The following is a 19,663-nucleotide window of genomic DNA, read 5'->3' on the forward strand; positions in this document are numbered from 1 at the left end:
GCCGCAAACAATCGCTCCAGCATCCAAAGGAAAGGGGAATCTTCTCTGGGAGGCATCACTGTTGTGAATGAGGCGGCTCAGCCGGTGGGCTGGGCCTTGGTTGCTGGCAAATTGGGCCATCTGTCTCAGCCAGTGTGCAAGCGTGGAAAGGGCAAGGGGGTTTTCATTGGTGGGAGCAAGGCAGCACTTAGTCTCTGAAGGGCCGAGTCAGCAGCTGTGCTGAGCAAGGCTTGAGTCTCTCCTCTGCGGGACTCTCTGGGTAGCTTTCCCATTCAAGGTCTTGTCAGTGGTTCTGTGACACAACACTGAAGCTCTGACCTTCTCTTCCCATCCTTCCTCAATGTTCATTAAACTTTACAAAGGAGTCTAAGAGGCAGGCATCCCTGAGTGTGCAGCCAGAGGCAGTATCGGGCCATCAAGGTTACCATCATCTACAAAGGAAGTGGATGGAAAGGATTTGGCAAGGACAGAAAAATCAATTTATAATAGAGGGGGAAAAATTCAGAATATTACATCCTGGTAGTAGCTTTCCAGTAATAGTGAATGCGCCCCCCAGGTGTTCAGGACTCCTGAAGGACCCTACTTACATCTCCAGAAAAGCTAACCTGGCTTTGCTGAGCATCCCAGTCTTTGGCCCAGGTCTTGGTCTCCTGCGTCTGTTACATCTTTATTAAAATAAGAGGCATGGTGGTGGTTAGGGCTCTCCTTGTTTTCAAACCCTCCCCTGGGTTTGAGTCACAGCAAGCAAAGTGGTTTGGATGCCAATGGGATGCTGTATGTAGACAGAAAGCCTAGAGGTGAGTTTCTAGCGCTGTTTTGTTTTGTTTTGTTTGGGTGCTGCTCATTGAACCTACAGCCTCCCTCATACATGCTAAGCAAGCTCTCTATCACTGAGCTATAATCCCAGTACTTTTTTTCTTTAATTTTATTTTGATTTTATGTGCATTGGTGTTTTGCCTTCATGCATGTCTGTGAGAGTGTTGGATTTCCTGGAACTGAGGTTACAGACAGTTGTGAACTGCTAGCTGTGGGCCCTGGGAAACTGAACCCAGGTCCTCTGGAAGAGCAGTCAGCTCTCAACCGCTGAGCCATCTCTCCAGCCTATTCCCAGCTCCTCAGTGATTTCCTTCAGGGATATAACTGAAAGGTGCTTTGAAATTTCCTCTTTTTAATTTTTCTTCAAGCCTGTGTCTATATGTGGTGTGTGTGCATGCACATACACACATATGTACATGTATAAAGGCCAGTAGAGGATGTTAGATCTACTCTGTCACTCTCTGCTGGCTTGGTGCTGTTTTTTTGAGGCGGTGTCTCTCACTGAGTCTGTAGCTAGCCTACTGGTCAACAAGCACTAGCCAGCTTCCTGTCTCCACTTCCTAGCGGTTACAGGTGTACAAGGCCACACTGGTTTTTCTGGGGTTCTGGAGGTTTAACCTCAGGTCCTCTTGCTTGACCAGCAAGCATTCTCACGGAACCACCTGCAAGGATACGATTAAGTCCTGGGGGAACCTGAGATATAACTGGGCCAGTATTTGGGAGGGAGCTGTGTACCTGGATGCTGGGTACATCATACCAAGGCCCAAACTGACTACCCTGGAATCATTACTTCCTAAAAATCGATACTGTTGGTTTAGGATTTGTTACTGAAGATGAGCTCTTTTTAGAACAGCTATGCCCTGGGTTAGTTGCATATGTAACAGTAATTAGCAAATGCTGGAGAAAATTGTTCACTGACTACCCACTGATCTGAAAGAAAATGGCTCCCAAAGGGGGTGGCATTATTAGGAGGGATAGACTTGTTGTACTGGGTATGGCCTTATTGGAGGAAGTGTGTCACTGTGGAGGTGGGCTTGGAGGTCTCCTATATGCCCAGTGTCTCGGACCACTTCCTGTTGCCTGCGAGGTAAGATGCAGGCAGCTTCTTCAGCACCGTGTCTCCCTGCATGCCAACATGTCACACTCTGATGATAATGAACTAAACCACTGAACTGTAAGTCACTCGAATTAAATGCTTTCCTTTATAAGAGTTGCTGTGGCCATGGTGTCTCTCCACAGAGATAGAAACCCTCACTAAGACACCCTCTCTCCATCCTTTAATGTGCTACTCTCGTTTGTTTTGTGTTTGTTTGTTTGGGAGGATTTTCGGGGCAGGATTTTTCTGTGTAGCCCTGGATGTCCTGAAACTTGCTCTGTAGACCAGGTTGGCCTCCAACTTAGAGATCCACCATCAAAGTGGTGGGACTAAAGCTGTTTGCTACCACCGCCTGGCCTCTACTTTCATGCTGTGCTACCCTGTAAGTGGGTAGGGTACTCTGTCCTGCTCCATCCTGCAGCCCCTTCTAAATAATCATTCTGAGGCTTAATATTAGTTACAAACTGTTTGGCTTATAGTTCAGGTTTGTTATTAACTGGTTCTTACATTTAAATCAACCCATTTCTATTAATCTAAGTATTGCCACACGGCTGTGACTTTTACAGATCTGCTGGCATCTTGCTTCTTGGGTGGCTGGCTCGTGTCTCTCCTGACTCCACCCTTCTTTCTCTGTGTCTTCAATTTGGCATTTCCATCCAGCTATGTTCTGCCTTGCTATAGGCCAAAGCAGTTTTTATTATCAACCATTGAGAGCAACATATAGTCATAGCATACAGAAGGGTTATCCCACAGCGCCGCCCTTTGTTGGGATATGAAAGGTTAGAAACCATAGAAACCAAGGTTGGCAGGTTTCTGCTTTTCTTTACTTTGGAGAGGTTCTCACTAAGGCACCTTGAGAGCTCATTCTTTTCCAAGGGGTTAAATAGCACGCAGACAATTCTTACTTGGGCATTTTTTTTTTATTTTATTGGTTTTTCTAGACAGGGTTTCTGTGTATCCCTAGCTGTCGTGGGACTCATTCTGTAGACCAGGCTGACCTCAAACTCATAAAGATCTACCTACCTTTGCCTTCCATGTGCTGGTTAAAGGCTTGCACCACCACTGCCCTGCTGGACATTTTTTTTTTTTTTAGCCTTCCTCCCCCATTCAATTACTTGGTCCTCTGAAATTAAAATCTCTACGATCACCAGAATGGTCTTAACTTTGATCAATTGCTGGTTGTGTAGAAAGGTGGAGGGGAAGATTTTCATCGGGACCACTGTCCAGCTCCCATGCTTAATATTACTTATAAATGCTTGGCCAATTTATAACTAACTAACTCTTACTACTTAAAGTAACCCATATTTCTATCTAAGTTCTATTATGTGGCTCATGGTTTGTTACCTCATTTTCTACACAACCTGCTTCCTCTGGCTTGTGACTCTCAAGACCACACCCTACTTCCCAGAGTCCTCCTAGTCTGGCTCTCCCACCAAATCTCCTCCTAGCTATAGGCCAGTAGTCAGCTCTTTATTAACCAATGAGAGTAATACATACTTACAGTGTACAAAGATTGCTCCACAGCAGAAGGGGCCAGAGCATTTCTCCAAGTAAGAAAGCATCGAGTGGAGAAACGGGAGAAAGAGTGAGCTGGCAGCGTAAAGCTGGAAGGACTGCACAGACTACAAGAGTGGAGCTGAGGCCGCCAGACCTTTCTCCTGCTGGATGGAAACAGCAAGATGACGTCACTGTACAGAATGGACTGGTGGAGGAGACTGGGGTGAGGGACGAGTCAGGATGCTGGCTGGTTATTCCAAGAGCATAATGACAGTTTTGATCAAAATGACAGTCAGTCTTTTTGGAGAAGACAGCAATGGATTCATTGAGAAGAGAATTTATGGATCTTCTCCTTGGAGGGAAACACACAAACACACACACACACACACACACACACACACACACACACACACACTGCATGTTCCGAGGATGATGTGTAGTTTGGGGGCTTACAGGTTCTGATGTAAAAAGAAATGGATGAATTAGTAATCCCCTGCCCCAAAGAAGGGATAATTACACTGTGAAGCTGGCGGCAATCAGTAGGGTGACTTGGAAGAAGTGGCAGTGTGAGGGAGAGTGACTGGGTTCTGCTGCCTACACTAGGACGTAAGGGGGTCCTTAGACTAGATGAGAGCCTTCATTTTGAGAATGAATAACCACAGGAAGCCACAACAATAGCAGTGAAAAACAATAGATATTGTTCAACGCAAATGACAGGGACAATGTCTATGCAGATATCATTCCTTGGACCTAGGATCACTGTGATTAAAAACCGTTCATAAAGATGCTTCATTAATATATTACAAAGCTTAAACATTAAGCTTGTGCAAGAGTCAAGATCAGGAGCTAAGGAAATGGCTCAGTGGATAGTGCCCGCCTTGCTACCTGAGGATCTAAGTTCAGATCCCTACCTAAAAGGACTGGGTGGGTACGGTGTCAACATATGGGGGACAGAGACAGGAGGATCCTGGGGATTTGCTGTCCAGTCATTGTAGTTCAAATGGCAAACTCCCTTGACTGAGAGACCCCGTCTCAAAAGATAAGGTGGCAAATTGTGGGAGCCCAAAAATGTGAGCCTATTGCCACCTTCTCTGAAGGTCAGAGAGTTTTGGCTTGTTCAAAGTTGGTGACAACAGCTGGGTGGTGGCACACGCCTTTAATTCAAGCAGACGTCTTCTTCTTTTGAAATATGAGGTTTGACTTTGGGAGCGGTTGCCTTCAGGATACTTGGTCTAGGGTGGGTTCACTGCCTTAACAACAAAATGCTTTTCTCATGGATTAATGGCTTGATGGCTAAAAGTATTGAAGCAAGTAACCTGTCAGGTTGTCCTTTGTATCATGTTAAAGCAGCCTTTTGTCTTCGTCTGCCTGCCGTATTGGGTTATAAAAGTGTACGGAAAATTAAGCACAGGCGAGTTTCAGTGTTCACTGGAACTCCTTCCTGATACTATCCTATAGTTTCTGTTTTATTATTTTTACTTGTGTCTTCGTTCTCTTTGCTGATTTTTTTAATCCCCATGCCCCTACCCTGGTAAGTGGTATTTTTGTTGAACCTGGTCTCTGACAGAAAATGATTGAGGAAAATACCTGAAGTTGACCTCTGACCTCCACATGTGTATGCACAGGTGTATACACACACACACACACACACACACACACACACACAGAGGGAGGAAGGAAGGAAGAAAGGAAGGAAGATGAGGACAGACAATATTTAAATGTATTTAAATGTTAAATTTGTGACAGAGTAGCATCATGTTTAGAATAAACTAAACATGGGCAGGATACATTGAGCCTCTAAACATTTACAGTCATTTCCACAGCACCTTCAGTGAAAGCAGAACACATTACAAGAACCTCTTTGTTGGCTAAGTTCTCTCTCAGTCACCTCCAGGTAGTAGCCAGGGTACTAGCCTCTTTTGACACTATAATCTGCACTCAAGTGACTGTCCTTTGGAGACTCTTCCTAGTGGAGATAAGAAAGAACAATATGGTTGTCAGCCCAAGCATCTGGCAATGTTGACCTCTTGCACAAGAAATCATTCCTGGGACATTTGAGTTTGAGGTGATCACCAGTTCTAAGCCAAGCCAAGAGATACATTGTTTTAGACACTGAGTCTGGATCCATCCCTGAATCTTTCTCCTGTCACCCTTCCAGGCTGTCATGATTTTCCTGTGTCTAGCAGTCTTTGGATAGGCCAGGTAGGGATGACAGCCTGTGTGTGTTTGCCATATCATATCCATGCTAGATTTAGCACCCGTCCTGACTGGCTTAGAGGTCAAACCCTTTATCCACTATGATTACCCCAGTCTTCCCATCCAGGCATCTCAGGTAACTGAAAGCAGATACCTTTGGTTACCTAGGTAGTTCTGGCCTAAGAGGCTCATGTACTAAAAAACTCTGTTAATTACTTTTGCTGCTGTGGTCAACTTAAGGAGAAAAAGATTTATTTTGGCTTACAGTTTCAGAGGGTTTCAGTTGGCCATGGTGGGGAAAGAGCTTGGTTGCAGTGACTGGAGTGTGTGACAGATGCGTTCTCATGGCGACCGACCAGGAAACGGAGCAGAGCTGGAACCAGGACCTGAGTACAGCACAGTAGAGTAGCAGACTACTTCCTCCACAGGCTCCACCTCCTAAAAGTTCTACACGTTTCCAAAAGATTGTCACCAGCTGGGGGACATGTTCAGAACATGAGCCTGTGGGGACACTTCAGACTCAAACCATCACCAGTGATTTTGGAGGCCTCAGGTTGTCCCAGCTGGGACTTATCGGGATAATTATGGCATGCTGTCCTTTAAAAGTTCCAAGACCATGAACACCTAGAATCCTGCCCTCTCTTCATTTTTTATAGCATTGATCTCGTTAGAAAGTATCAAAGACAAAAAAAACTCCCAAGCTGAGGCTTCCAATGGCAGGTCCTGTTCTCTGATGAAGCCTGTGATTGGGCGGTGAGCCACAACCCTGTTCAGCTTTCACAGATGTTTTGCAAGAGGAGCCTGAGATAGACAACATCCCTTATCAGCAAAGAAGAAGAAGAACTCCCTCTTGGCTCCCAAAAGTAAATTACCCGTATCTGCCTTGGTCTGCTTTGTAGGAGAAACCAGGGTCAGCCCTGCGGGTGAAGGATTCCTAGAGGGTTTCCCAAGGGAGAAGCAGGGATGTAGGAAAACAGTCCTGAGTGTCAGGTCCAAGGGGCCAGGGAAGAGAGAGATTAGAAGGTAAGAACTGAGGGATGCTGGGAGCTGGACTGGCACTGGGGCTAAGAGCCGGTATTGCTCTTGCAGAGGACCCTGGTTTGGTTGCCAGCACCCACATCTGTAGATGGAGTTTTTCGTTGGGACCACCGGACAGCTCCCAAATAACTACACAGAGACTTATTATTAATTATAAATGCTTGACCGATAGCTTAGGCTTGTCTCCCGCCAGCTCTTAGAACTGAAATTAATCCATTTTTATTAATGTGTCTGCTGTCCTGAGGCTGGTTTACCTCCTCTAAGAATTTCCCATGTTGCTTCTTCTGCATCTGGCTCTCAACTCCTCCAACTCCACTGTCCTTCTTCTTAGCATCCTCTCTGCCCTGAAATCCTGCTTAGCTATCAGCCAATCCACTTTTTATTAACAAGACCAACACATCTTCACAGTGTACAGAAGGGTTATTCCACAGTAGACATCAGGTGACTCACAATCGCCTGTAACTCCAGGTCCAGACGACGCCCACTGAGGTGAAGGACCCACTTTAAACATAGGTGGGACCATTATATGGACTGGGTCCTGAGCTGAAATTAAAGAGGAAGTGAGCTGAGCACTGGAATACATCTCTCTGCTTCAGCTGCCATGACTTCTCCACCATGATGGACTGCGTCCGTGAGCCATGAGCCAAAATAAACCTGTCATTTCTTCAACTGCTCCTCGGGGATTTTCCTACAGCAACAGAAGTATGTGACACCCAATTCTAATTGGTCTTAATAATAAAAACCCAGACTCAAATATCGGGGTAAATGCTGGAAGATCAGAGAAGTAAATGAGCCAGCCTCTAGGGAGATTTCTTACCTCTACTGAATCCTGTCTTCATCTGCCTTATATTCCTGTCTCCACCTCCCTAGTGCTGGGATCAAAGGCATGTGATCACAGGTGCTGGAATCAAAGGTGTGTGCCACCACTGCCTGGCCTCTATGGCTAGCACCACCCTCTGATCTTCAGGCAAGCTTTATTTGTTAGATCACAAACAAAATATCACCATAGACATAACTCAGACAGCTCCTGGTCCTCCTGCCTCCATCAGCTGACATCCCAGCATACACCACTGTGCCCAGCAACAGAAGGGCCTTTCTAATTTGAAAATGGCCAAGAGATGATGATCAGTTGGCTTTAAGATATGTCAGAACAGACTAAGAAAACCCTAGACCAGTGAGAGGTAGGGGCCAGCTGCCCTGCCCAACAGCCCGAGCTCCCTCAGAACCCATGTGGCCGAAGGACAGCATCTATTCCCACAAGTTGCTCTCTGACCCTCACTCGCGTGCTCTGGCACATGCAGCACCCCCTTCCCAAATAAACAAAACAAAGCACAACCAAACAAACAAACAAACAGTGTACAAACCTTGAGGTTCCATATATTTCAATACAGAAATGAAATTCCTGAAATCACAGACATTTCTTGTACAGCTGATGTATTTTATCACTTTGAAAAAGGGCAGTAAATGCTTCTAACAGTGACCACCTCCTCCCTGGCACAAGGCACAACATTCCTTCTTGCGTTTCCAGTGGGCTGGTCTCAAACTGCCTGCGCAGCTGCAGGGCTCTCCCTGCTCTTGGTCAATGGTGCAAGAGGTTTCTGGCCCAGTTTTTCTGCTTCGGTAACAGGTCTTTCCTTCTGGCCCTAATCCCTTAAGTATAAAGCTTCCCTTCCCTTCCTTTTTATTTTTTTACTTATTTATTTTTTTCTAAGTGCTGAAACTGAACCTAGGGTGTCATGCATTCGAGGCAAGTGCTCTGTGGCTGAACTACTGCCTTGAAACACTCGTTGCTCTGCGGTACCCTTCCAGTGGGAGTAGATGTAGGAGCATAGGGGGAATGCCTGGAGCTGCCTGGAAGAGGCCTGTGGGAATCTCAGCGGCTTAGGTTCTTACTACCAAGGCCAGGCCAGCCAGCTCAGCCGGTGTTGCATCCCTGCTGAGCCCCCTTGCGCTTCTGTCCTCCCACTCCCTGCTGGTCCTCCAGTGCATCTGTGATTCTGGGAGCAGCACGATGAACCTCTAAGCTTTCCAAACTCAGCCTCACCCTGCTGTGAGTTTTCCAGCTGGGACCATGTTCTACACAGGGCGCCCTCCTGCCAAGACACACGGTTTCCAGAAGATTGAACATCCTCCCCGTGGGAGTACCATCTCTGTATTATGTGAACTCAAACCATGGAGCTCAGAGCAGGGTTAAGAGCCCTTCAGGGCTAAATAGTCAGAGACAGTGACTGCCAGGCCACACAGTCTTAGTGTGGAGCCTTAGAATCATTCTGACAGTTCTAGAAGGTTGCAAGAAGATATGATAAGACAGAGCTTCCCAAACCCCAGTTGCCTCTGGACAGGGCTTAGGAACCTAAGGAGTCTTGCTTTCTAGCTCCATGGATGATGGTGGTACCAGGTCTTCAGTTACTCAAGGGCAGAAGGCTAGGTTTTCCTTGGATACATTCCGACATTGCAAGTTTTCACAAGCCCACTGTCATGGACCCCAGTGAAGGTGGCTGGCATATAAGAGATACTGATTCAATATTTTGTTATTGTTACATGATCCCATTCAAAAGAAAATCTGCTCAGTACATTTCTGACTTCACTGGGTTCTCACAGTACGATGTATGGAGTTTTATAGCAATTTAAAACATAATGGGAGCCTTTAATCCCAGCACATGGGAGGCAGGGACAGGCGGATCTCTGTGAGTTTGAGGCCAGCCTGGTTCTACTGAGTGAGTTCCAGGACAGTCAGGGCTGTTACACAGAGAAACCTTGCCTTGAAAAACCAAAAAAAAAAAAAAAAAAGAAAGAAAAGATGATGGGTAACACCCAAGACAGTAAATAAATGACTGAACCCATTAATTCACAGCAAAATGTCAATTCATAGAACATGATAGCACGGTGTAAAATGACATTAGCCAGCAGCTTAAGAATGAGAAGGTGAAATTTAATTTTATTCTAATTTTTAATATATTTTTGACTGCTCAAAAATATATTAAAGATTAACATAATGTAATGTATGTGTTGGCATTTATTAAGCCACTGATTTGGGAGCAAAATAAGTGATGTATATTTTTAAAGTATTAAAGATTCAGTAGTGACAATTAACCGGAAGGTCACGGAGGAAGCCATGATCAGCGTCTCCTGTAGAAGCCCCCACAGACTATGCAGTCATATGCTGCAGGAATGGCAGAAGCTGAGATCGGCAGCTCCGCATTCTTAGGAGACACTGAAAACTGGCTCGGATGAATCAGTCAGCTGAACAGCTGAGGCTTGTGAGCAAGCAACGGACAAGGTTCCGTCTCCCAGGCAGCCTTTTAATCTACCCAGGAAAGGTCTGACTCTTCCGGTACACAAGTCAGTCAAGCTGCAGGATGAAGGTTCTATGACGTCAGCATCACTGATGAGGCCGAGGATTGTTTTTCTGTTGGAAAGACAGTCACTACCATGTGAGGTCTTTGAGTTTGAAAGCCCTGACTAGAATTCTCTTTCTTTCTTTCTTTCTTTCTTTCTTTCTTCCTTCCTTCCTTCCTTTCTTTCTTCTTTCTTTCTTTTTCTTTCTTTCTTTTCTTCTTCCTTCTTTTTTTTTTTTTTTTGAACTTGTAAATCAAGGGCTGGAGAGATGGCTCAGCGGTTAAGCGTGGAGGACCTAGGTTCAGTTTCCAGTACCCAAATCAGGTGGCTGAGGGCCGCCTGGAACTCTCTGGAACTCTCTGGCTTCCGTCAACACCTCTACTCACATGCACATCCCCCACACAGATGTAGACACATACGTGTGTATATATTTGGCTACAAATTTGGGAGTCCTCACAACGGTCTTGGGTTCAATAATTTGCTAGCGGGACTTGCAGGACTCAGGAGTGGGCTCTGAAGTTGGCTGTCTGTGTCCTAGAGATATGAGGAGTCTAGAGGGGACTCCAAGACTGCGAGAGAGGTTGTGTGCGGACTGCGTAGCTTGTGCAGAAATGGCATGCACGTCGTTTTATAAAAGGAACCCAGGGATTTTTGTATTCGTGGAGAGTCTGGAACCAATCTCCCGTGCATATTCATGATTGTACTTACTATTACAGTTTTATAATATGTAAGACATCAGGATCAGCCAAAATGAGAAGACGCCTAGGGTGAGGGCTAACAGGGTCCCAAACATGGAGCTTGTGTGCCCTCTTCCTGTGGAATCGAGATGTGGCACTCCTGGAACAGCGCTTCCTGCCCAGGAGGCTCACTCAGCCTCGTTGAGGGTTTTTTTTGGTTCTTGCTTTTTTCATTATCCAGACACGACTGGACTCAGTCTCCAGTCTCTCTCCAGTGAAAGGCCATGGCTGCCCTTCCTGGCACAGCCTCCTCCCCCAGAGGATGCTGTTAGCTTAAACTAACTATATTGAAGACCTATCCATTCTCCTATCATATTACTTGGGAAATTTCAAGGGTTTAATAAAGTCTGAAGTCTGATTTTTTACTTTCTTTCCTTTTTTTTTTTTTTTTGGTATTTTGAGACAGGATTTTTCTGTGTAGCCTTGGTTATCCTGGAACTCACTCTGTAGACCAGGCTGGCCCTGAACTCACACTGATCTCTCTGCCCTTTTCTGCCCTTGCCTCCTGAGTGCTGGACCTAAAGGTGTGTGCCATCACCTTCTGGCTTTTTTTAAAAATATTTATTTATTATGTATACAATATTCTGTCTGCGTGTAGGCCTGCAGGTCAGAAGAGGGCACCAGACCTCATTACAGATGGTTGTAAGCCACCATGTGGTTGCTGGGAATTAAACTCAGGACCTTTGGAAGAGCAGGCAATGCTCCTAACCACTGAGCCATCTCTCCAGCCCCCGGCTTTTTTTTTTTTTTTTTGGTATTCTTTTCTCAGTCTTTTCTCATCCGTTATACAGACACTACCTGTTTTTATTTTATTTTTTATTTTATGTGTTTGAATGTTTTTGCCTGCATATATGCGAGTGTACTACCTGTGTGCCCAGGGAACCCAGAAAAGGATGTTGGATCACCTGGAACTGCAGTTCCAGACACTTGTGAGCTGTCATGTGGGTTCTGGGACTTGAAGTCTCGTACTCTCGGAGAGAAGTCAGTGATCTTAACCACTGAGCCATCTCTCCAGCCCCTAAAATCTCTGTTATACAAAACCAGGAGTGTTCAGGCCATCCTTCTGGCTATTCTTCCAGGCTCTGATGGCCCCTCTCAGGTCACCTCAGTCTCCATTGTGGATCCATGGGCACACTGGAAAATTTGCACACACTATTTCCTCTAGACAGGCCTATCTCCTCATTCGCCTATTTGGTAAATGTCTCACATTTGAAGACTCAGGTAAAGAGTTCTAACTCTGTGGAGTCCTCTACCTCTGTAGAGGTAGCTCAGTCCCTACCTCCCCTGTGCCTCTTGTAATCTGCTGTTCATTCATAGATGTCATATAAATATTACAGAATGCCACTGTTTTGGACCAAACTCCTGCATAGTCTCCAAAGGACCAGACCAAATATCAAACTGGAGTCACTTGTGCTAAAATTCTGTACCACCAAACCTAAGCTTATATTACCTCCTGACACACTGGTAGGGAGAAGACTCAGATTTCCAGTCTCCATCCACGCGATAACAAACTTTCCTCTGCTTTGATCATCACCCTAAAATAAATTTGAACTCACCTGGTGTTGGGCATACCCCAGGTTTTGTCTTTCTGTCCCACCTTCAAAGAAAGGTCCACATGCTCCTTGGTCTTCATCTCTGCTTCCTTCCACCCTTTCCTGCTCGTGAGACAAGCCCCTCTCTTGGCGGACTGGGAGGCTTGCTGTAGTTTATAAAGTGAAGTATTGCCTGGATCCACAACTGCAAATAAGTTTTTTAATAGAAACGTCTTTGGATGCGGGCTATCTCTACACTTCCCTCTCCAAGCCAGGACTGCCTGCTGTAATTCTCCGGTGCTACTGGGATATAACCAGGATCTTTGCTGAGGAAATATACAGAGAGCCTCGCCTGTATGACTTGAAGCTGTGTTTGTCTTTGAGGCATTGTCACCTTACCCTCTTCGGCTGCCCATTTTGTCATCTCGTGCACCAGGGAAGCAGTCATCCAGCGTTTTGTGATTACAGACACGCTCCTTGAATACGAGTGGACAAATTACTACTTAAGATCTCATGCTCGGGTCTGGAGAAATGGCTCCAGAGGAGCAGGGTTCAATTCCCAGCACCCACATGGCAGCTCACAACCATCTGTAACTCCAATATTTGACACCCAGTCACAAATATACATGCAGGCAAAACATCAATGCATATGAAATAAATAAATATGTAAAGTTAAAAAAAATTTCGTGTTTGTTGGGACCAGTTTGTATGAAGGCGTAAGTCACAAACAATGCCACACCAATTCGGGGTAATGATTATTAGGGTGGTATTTATTTAAAGGGGAAAAACTTACAGATCACTGTCCCAGGCAACAGCCCTCTACGCAACCAGGAAAGGAGTCTAGTCGCCAGTGGAGCAGGAAGTGAAGAGAGAGAGGAGAGGGAAGTGGCCGCTTTTTTAAAGGGAGAGAAACCACGCCCCAATGGGCTGGTACCTCAGCGGTGATAGGCTGGAGGAGTGGGAGGACCTCCCGCAACATTTGTATTTTAGAAAACTTGTACAAGAATTCAGCTCTCCTGCCAGGCATTGGTGGCGCACGCCTTTAATCCCAGCACTCGGGAGGCAGAGGCAGGCGGATCTCTGTGAGTTCGAGGCCAGCCTGGTCTACAAGAGCTAGTTCCAGGACAGGAACCAAAAGCTACGGAGAAACCCTGTCTCGAAAAATCCAAAAAAAAAAAAAAAAAAAAAAAGAAAACAGCTCTCCTGCAGCTGAATTCTACTAAATTGTGTTTAAAATGCCAGGAAAGACTAACTCCTTTGCCTTATTCCCAAATAAATAGGTATAAGGGGGAAATCAATTTAATTAAGTTTTTTTTTTCAGGTGGAAAATGCATTCTTTTGCTCTTTTTGGTAATGAGGGAAGATAATGACAAGAGAAATATAGGGGGGAAGCAATGGGGGAGGGGAAGATACTCAACCAATTGCCACAGCTATGCTTGACAGATAAGCACCAACAGGCCAGGAGAATTGCCAGAGAAAGGAAAGTCAGCAAGATGAAGGAGATTTTAAATGGAACCTGGGACCAACTCACTTCTTAAAATGTCACTTGCCTAAGACTGGAGAGATGGTTCATCAGTTAAGAGCACTGGTTGCCCTTCCAAAGGACCCACATGGTGGCTCCCAGGACCCTCATGGTGGCTCCTGTTATCTGTAAGATTAATCCCAGGGGATCTGATGTCCTCCTCTTCTGGCCTCGATAGACACCAGACACAAGTGGTGTTAGACACACATGGAGACAAAATACCCATACAAATAAAAATAAATAGAAAAATTCAGCCCTGGCTTCCTGGAACTCACTTTGTAGACCAACCTGGCCCCGAACTCACAGAGATCTTCCTGCCTCTGCCTCTCAAGTGCTGGGATTAAAGGCATGTGATGCTACCACCTGGCAAATAAAGAGTTTTAAATGTTTCAAAATGCATTTTCCTATTCAAAGAAAGGCAGTCTGAATAGTGATGACTCAAGTCAGCATCGTCAACCAAAAGCAAACTACTACGTATTGTTTTGGGAAGAAGTTCTAGTTTAAGAGTGATCAACACGGGGCTGGAGACGTGGCTCAGCAGGCTCGGTTCTTTGTATTTCTGAGGGAGTTCTCAAACCTTTTGCCATTTAGACAGACTGTAGACTATGTGAATTATAAACTATGTATATAAACAGGCTGGTTTAACCAAAGAATGATCCTTGGGACTGTCTGGTCACAGTCAGTCTTTCTGGGCTGGAAAGATTGCTCAGTGAATTTTTTTTTGTTCTTGTTGTTGCTGTTTTTTTTTTTTTCTTTTTATGATTTAGTTCTTAGCATCTAGATCAGGTGCTCATAACCAGGAGATTTGATGTCCTCTTCTGGCCTCCATGGGCAACTGCATACATGTGGTACACATACAGATACATACATACAAAATAAAATAAATCTTAATGAAACCAAAAAAACAACTTTTCAACCTGAGACCCCCTCACTGCAATACCCCCACACCCCTACCTCCACCCCCAACCCCACCCCATCTCCACTCTCTCCCCACCCCCATCCCCACCCCACACTGTGAAGCAGGTCTGGATCTTGCTGCTGGTTTCCCAAGGGCACATTTTCATTTACTTCATAGGGACTAACAGAAAATTCCTGAAGATTGAGTGGGTTGACAGACCCGTTTCTCCAGTTTCCCTGAGTTAGTGTGAATTCCTTCTCCAGAGAGATGAAAGGGGGTTTGACTTCGACCTATCCTGGGTAGAGCAGTTTTGAAGGCTCTCATCCCTCAACCTAACTGGGAACAGATCCAGGTTCTGGGATCATGACTCTGAGTGTGGAAATTCACGCATTCATTTCGTATTATCTAAGACCCTTGGGTTCCAGGGGCACCAAATGAGCTGGAATTTGATTACCAAGATGGGAAAAATTGGGGGGAAAATATGTGGCTGTTTCCTAGAGCGCAGACATGCCGGTGGGTTTCAAGGACAACAAGAAGCAGTCCTTGGAGACCCCTGGGACTCCGCTCCCATCCGGCCTTTCTTCTCTGCTTGGCTGCTGTGTTTCAGCTGAGTTCTTACAGTCTGGACGACCACTGAGTGACCAGCTTTTTGTTTGTTTAGTTCTGGTTTGAAATCCCTGGGAAAGGTTGGGCATGCTAACCCGTACCAAGCTGAGGCAGGAGGCTATCAAGCTGAAGGCTAGCCTTGGTTATGGAGTGAGACCCTGTCTCTGAGGCAAAAAATAACACAAATCAAGAAAATTGAAGGGGAAAACCTTGACTTGGGCCTGGCTTGAGTCAGAGCAGGGCGGGACCCCATCAGCTGAAGACTTAGCTGCGCTGGGCCATGTACTTACCATGACATCACAGGTGACAGGGTTGGATAGTGAGACCGTATCGTATCGACATGGGCTTCTTGATAAAACATTTCCTTCCCGAAGAAAATAGTAGTTATGCTGGGTGGTGGTGGTGCACGCCTTTAATCTCAGCACTCAGACGGTGGCAGGTGGATCTCTGTGAGTTTGAGGCCAGCCTGGTCTACAGAGCCAGTTTCAGGACTGACTCCATAGATACTGGGAAACCCTGTCCTGAAAAAAAGAAAAGAAAAGAAAAGAAAAGAAATGTAGGCTGTTTTGTTAACAGACAAGCACTGAGTAGCTCCATATTTCTGTGTCTGTCTCTCAGTGACTCTTCTGTTCATATCCTATCCTCTTATACTTGGAAAGGAGGGGGAGGATTTAAAATTTTTATTAACTATTTGATCAATTAGTTACCCATTGTGAGTGTATGTCTGGGCTTGTGTATGTGTGTATGTAGGTCAGAGGACAACGTGTGGGTGTTGTTTCTCTTCTTTCACCACGTAAATTCCAGGGATTGAACTCAGGTTATCAGTCTTGGTGGCAAGCACCCTTACCCACTGAGCCATCTCATTGGCCCCAAAGGCTACTTTTGATGACTTCCATCTGATGCTTGCCTACCTCTTTCCCATTCCTCACGGCCACAGTGGCTGTCCCTTCACTAAATTCCAGCCCGGCTGCCTGTCATCTAAGCCCTCTGCAATGAACTGGAATCTTCCCCTATCTTCTTCCAGCTTCAGAGACGTTTGGGGACGACCAGACAAACACAAGCTACTGAGACGAGGCCAGAGTGCCAAACAGATGCCAGGACAGAAGCGTGCCAGGTTAGCGTGAGTTTTCATTCTCTGCCTCCAACCACAGAGATGCTTAAGAAGTGGCTGAGCATGCACCCTCTGCCTTTAGCCACGCTCCCCACAAAGCCAAGTGGTGATTTGAAACCATTTCTGGCTTATGTTGAGAAATAAATCCCTGTCACATGCACTGGAAATACCCAGAATAACAACCAGAGCTTTGTTCTCACATGCTTTGTGGTGGTTTCTGAATGAAGAAAAGAATATTTAGGAGCTGGAGAGATGGCTCAGCAGTTAAGAACACTGACTGCTCTTCCAGAAGACCTGGGTTCAATCCCTAGCACCCACATAGCAGCTTACAACGTCTGTAACTCCAGTTCCAGGGGATGTGACATCTTCACAAGTAAATGCAGGCAAAACACCAATGCACACAAAATAAAAATAAATAAAGTTTAAAAAAAAGAATATTTAAAACTTACTGGGGAAAGTTAGGGCCTGGAGAGATGGCTCAGTGGTTAATGGCGCTGGCTGCTCTTCCAGAGGTCCTGAGTTCAATTCCCAGCAACCACATGGTGGTTCACAACTATTTGTAATAAGATATGGTGCCCTCTCTGGGCCTGCAGAGATACATGCAGGCAGAACACTATATACATAATTAATAAGTAAATCTTTAGAAAAAAGAAAAAATGTCCTTCTTAATTTTTTTCTTTTGGACAGGGTTTCTCTGTGTAGCCCTGGCTATCCTGGAACTTCCTCTGTAGAGCAGACTGTCCTGGAACTCAGAGATCTACCCGCCTCTGCCTCTGAGTGCTGGGTTTAAAGGCATGACATGCCCAGCTCAAAACTTCACTTTTAGTTTAACAGATGAGTAAATTTTGCAAAGGTCTAGCAGATACAACTATGAGACATTAGGCCACTGCTAACTAACTTGTGTGGTTCATGTAGCTTTCACCCTTACAAATGTTAAAAAATAGAAATAATAATATTTCATAACATTTGAATTTTTTTTGAGACAGGGACTCTTTATGAGCCACCAGACTTGGCTCATTTTTTAAAAAGATGCTTTTTTTTCAAATGTGAAAAATCATTTTTATTCAGCTATAAACACCATTTTCAAGCAAACGATAGTAAAATGATAAAAGGTTACATGTTTGTAAATACACAAATACCCAGTATTCCAAGATTCCTTATTGCCAATACATTATCATGGGTTTTAAAAACAATTCTGGCTAGGTAGTGGTGGCACAGACCTTTAATCTCAGCATTCAGGAGGCAGAGGCGGATATCTGTGAGTTTAAGCCAGCCTGGTCTACAAGAGCTAGTTCCAGGACAGGCTCCAAAGCTACAGAGAAACCCTGTCTCAAACAAAACAAAACACCCCCCCCACCCCATTCTGAAGGCTTTTATATTTAGTTCTTATTTTTCTGAGCGGAAAGAGATGAAGTGACGGTAAAAGACTGTTACCATCGCCAGTCACTGGAAGTGAAGGCAGCCACTGTCCTAACCAATGAGCTCTTTTACTGCCTGAGATTTGGCTGGACGTGAGAGCCACAGTTGCAGACATGGAACTATATGAGGGGATTCTACTGCCTTCCTTTCCCAAGTGCTTTTAGAAACCTGGAAACTTAAAGAATGTTCATCTTGGACACACACAATCTAAATATTACGAAGGGTGTTATTTTGAAAGATATCCACCTGTCCTTTGGTTAGATGATGAGAGACACATCTCTGGGTTTAAAATGTTTTACCTGATTGTTATTGTGGGGCATGCGCACGCAACCCTGCACACTTGGAGGACAGAGGACAACTTTGTGGAGTCTGGATTGAACTCAGGTAGCCATGCTTGCTTGGCAAGTGACTTTATCATATGTGCCATCTTGTTGACCCCTTCCCCTCCGACTTATTTTTTTATTTTTTTTATTTTTTTATTTTTATTTTTCGAGACAGGGTTTCTCCGTAGCTTTTGGTTCCTGTCCTGGAACTAGCTCTTGTAGACCAGGCTGGCCTCGAACTCACAGAGATCCGCCTGCCTCTGCCTCCCGAGTGCTGGGATTAAAGGCGTGCGCCACCACCGCCCGGCCGACTTATTTTTTTAAAGGGAAATGTCAAAAAAAGTAAAAAAAAAATTATAAATACATAATTATACATATAACATAAAAATAAATAAATAGGCAAGTACATGTATTTACTATAAAAAGACCTTTGTTGGAATCTTGAACTACTCTGTATTCATAGAGCATTTATTTATATTATTATTATTAATATTTGGTTTTGTTTCTTTAGAGACAGGGTTACTCTGTGTAACAGCCCAGACTATATTGGAACTCGCTTATGAACAGAGACAGAGAGAGAGAGAGAGAGAGAGAGAGAGAGAGAGAGGGAGGGAGGGAGGGAGAGAGAGGCAAACATATAATCTCAGTATCTTGCAGATGAGGAAACTAAAGTTTACAGAACTTGATTACTTTGACCCAGTTTACAAGCGGCAGTATGAGTTTATGGTTGAGCTGGAATTCCAGTTTCCACATTTTTTTCCCTCTGAACTTCCTCTTCCGCTTCCTGCTTTTCCAGCTTTCACTGGAGGCTTGGGCTCTAACTACCAGGAAACTGTCCTTCACCGTCCTCACTCTCCCCTCCCCACCCCTCCCCTCTCCACCCGGCCGGTCTCTTGCCCCGCCTAGCCCAGGGGTGAAGCCCCGGCCGGAGTTCAGGAAAGACTACATTTCCCAGAGTGCATCGCGGGACAGAGTCCTCCAACCAGAGCGCTCCAGCCGGCGCCATTTCTGTGGAGGGAGTGTTGGTGCGGCCTGGGAACATGGCGCTGTTCCCGGCCTTTGCGGACGTAAGTGAGGCCTCCGGTGGTGGGGCATCCAGGAAAGGTAAGCATCCAAAGAGAGTCGAACCAGACAACCGATGATATTAATGGCAGTTTTTCCGGGCCGGGGTCTTTGGCCGTTGTCTCGGATTTGTTTATCCATTTGTATCCCAGAGTTCTCCGCGGCGCTGCAAAGCCTTCTGGGTCTTGTCCGAAGTGTGGAGCCAAAGGCTCTTTCAGGCACTAAGGTGGTCAAGTTAGGGGAGGGTTAACCAAGACTATGGGGCTTATTATATTTTTGGACCTCATTCTCCTAGAAGCTGCAATGGTACAACCCCATTACACAGAGAAACCCACTTCAAACACTTGTAATTGTGGCTAGTGTAATTTTGGTTTCGTTTCCTAAACTGTAACCCTCAACAAAGTCTGAGACTGTTGGTTGTAGCACTCTTCCTTGTCAGCACAGGACCAAAATGTAGATATGTTCAGAGTG

At 45.3% G+C, this 19,663-nt stretch overlaps 1 protein-coding gene across 1 annotated transcript in view; it reads left to right on the top strand.

Annotated features, from left to right (window-relative positions):
* The first annotated feature begins 19,133 nt into the window (after positions 1-19,133).
* Positions 19,134-19,663, top strand: part of Nrde2 (NRDE-2, necessary for RNA interference, domain containing) — a 34,022-nt gene continuing 33,492 nt past the window's right edge. The window contains exon 1 of the mRNA XM_041633482.1: positions 19,134-19,234. Within this exon, the coding sequence (XP_041489416.1) occupies positions 19,171-19,234 (64 nt within the window). The 5' untranslated portion in view covers positions 19,134-19,170. The remainder of the gene's footprint in view (positions 19,235-19,663) is intronic.

Source organism: Microtus oregoni, unplaced genomic scaffold (assembly GCF_018167655.1).
Source record: "Microtus oregoni isolate MIOR12 unplaced genomic scaffold, Mior012 000043F_ref0000047, whole genome shotgun sequence".
NCBI classification, from domain to species: Eukaryota; Metazoa; Chordata; class Mammalia; order Rodentia; family Cricetidae; genus Microtus; species Microtus oregoni.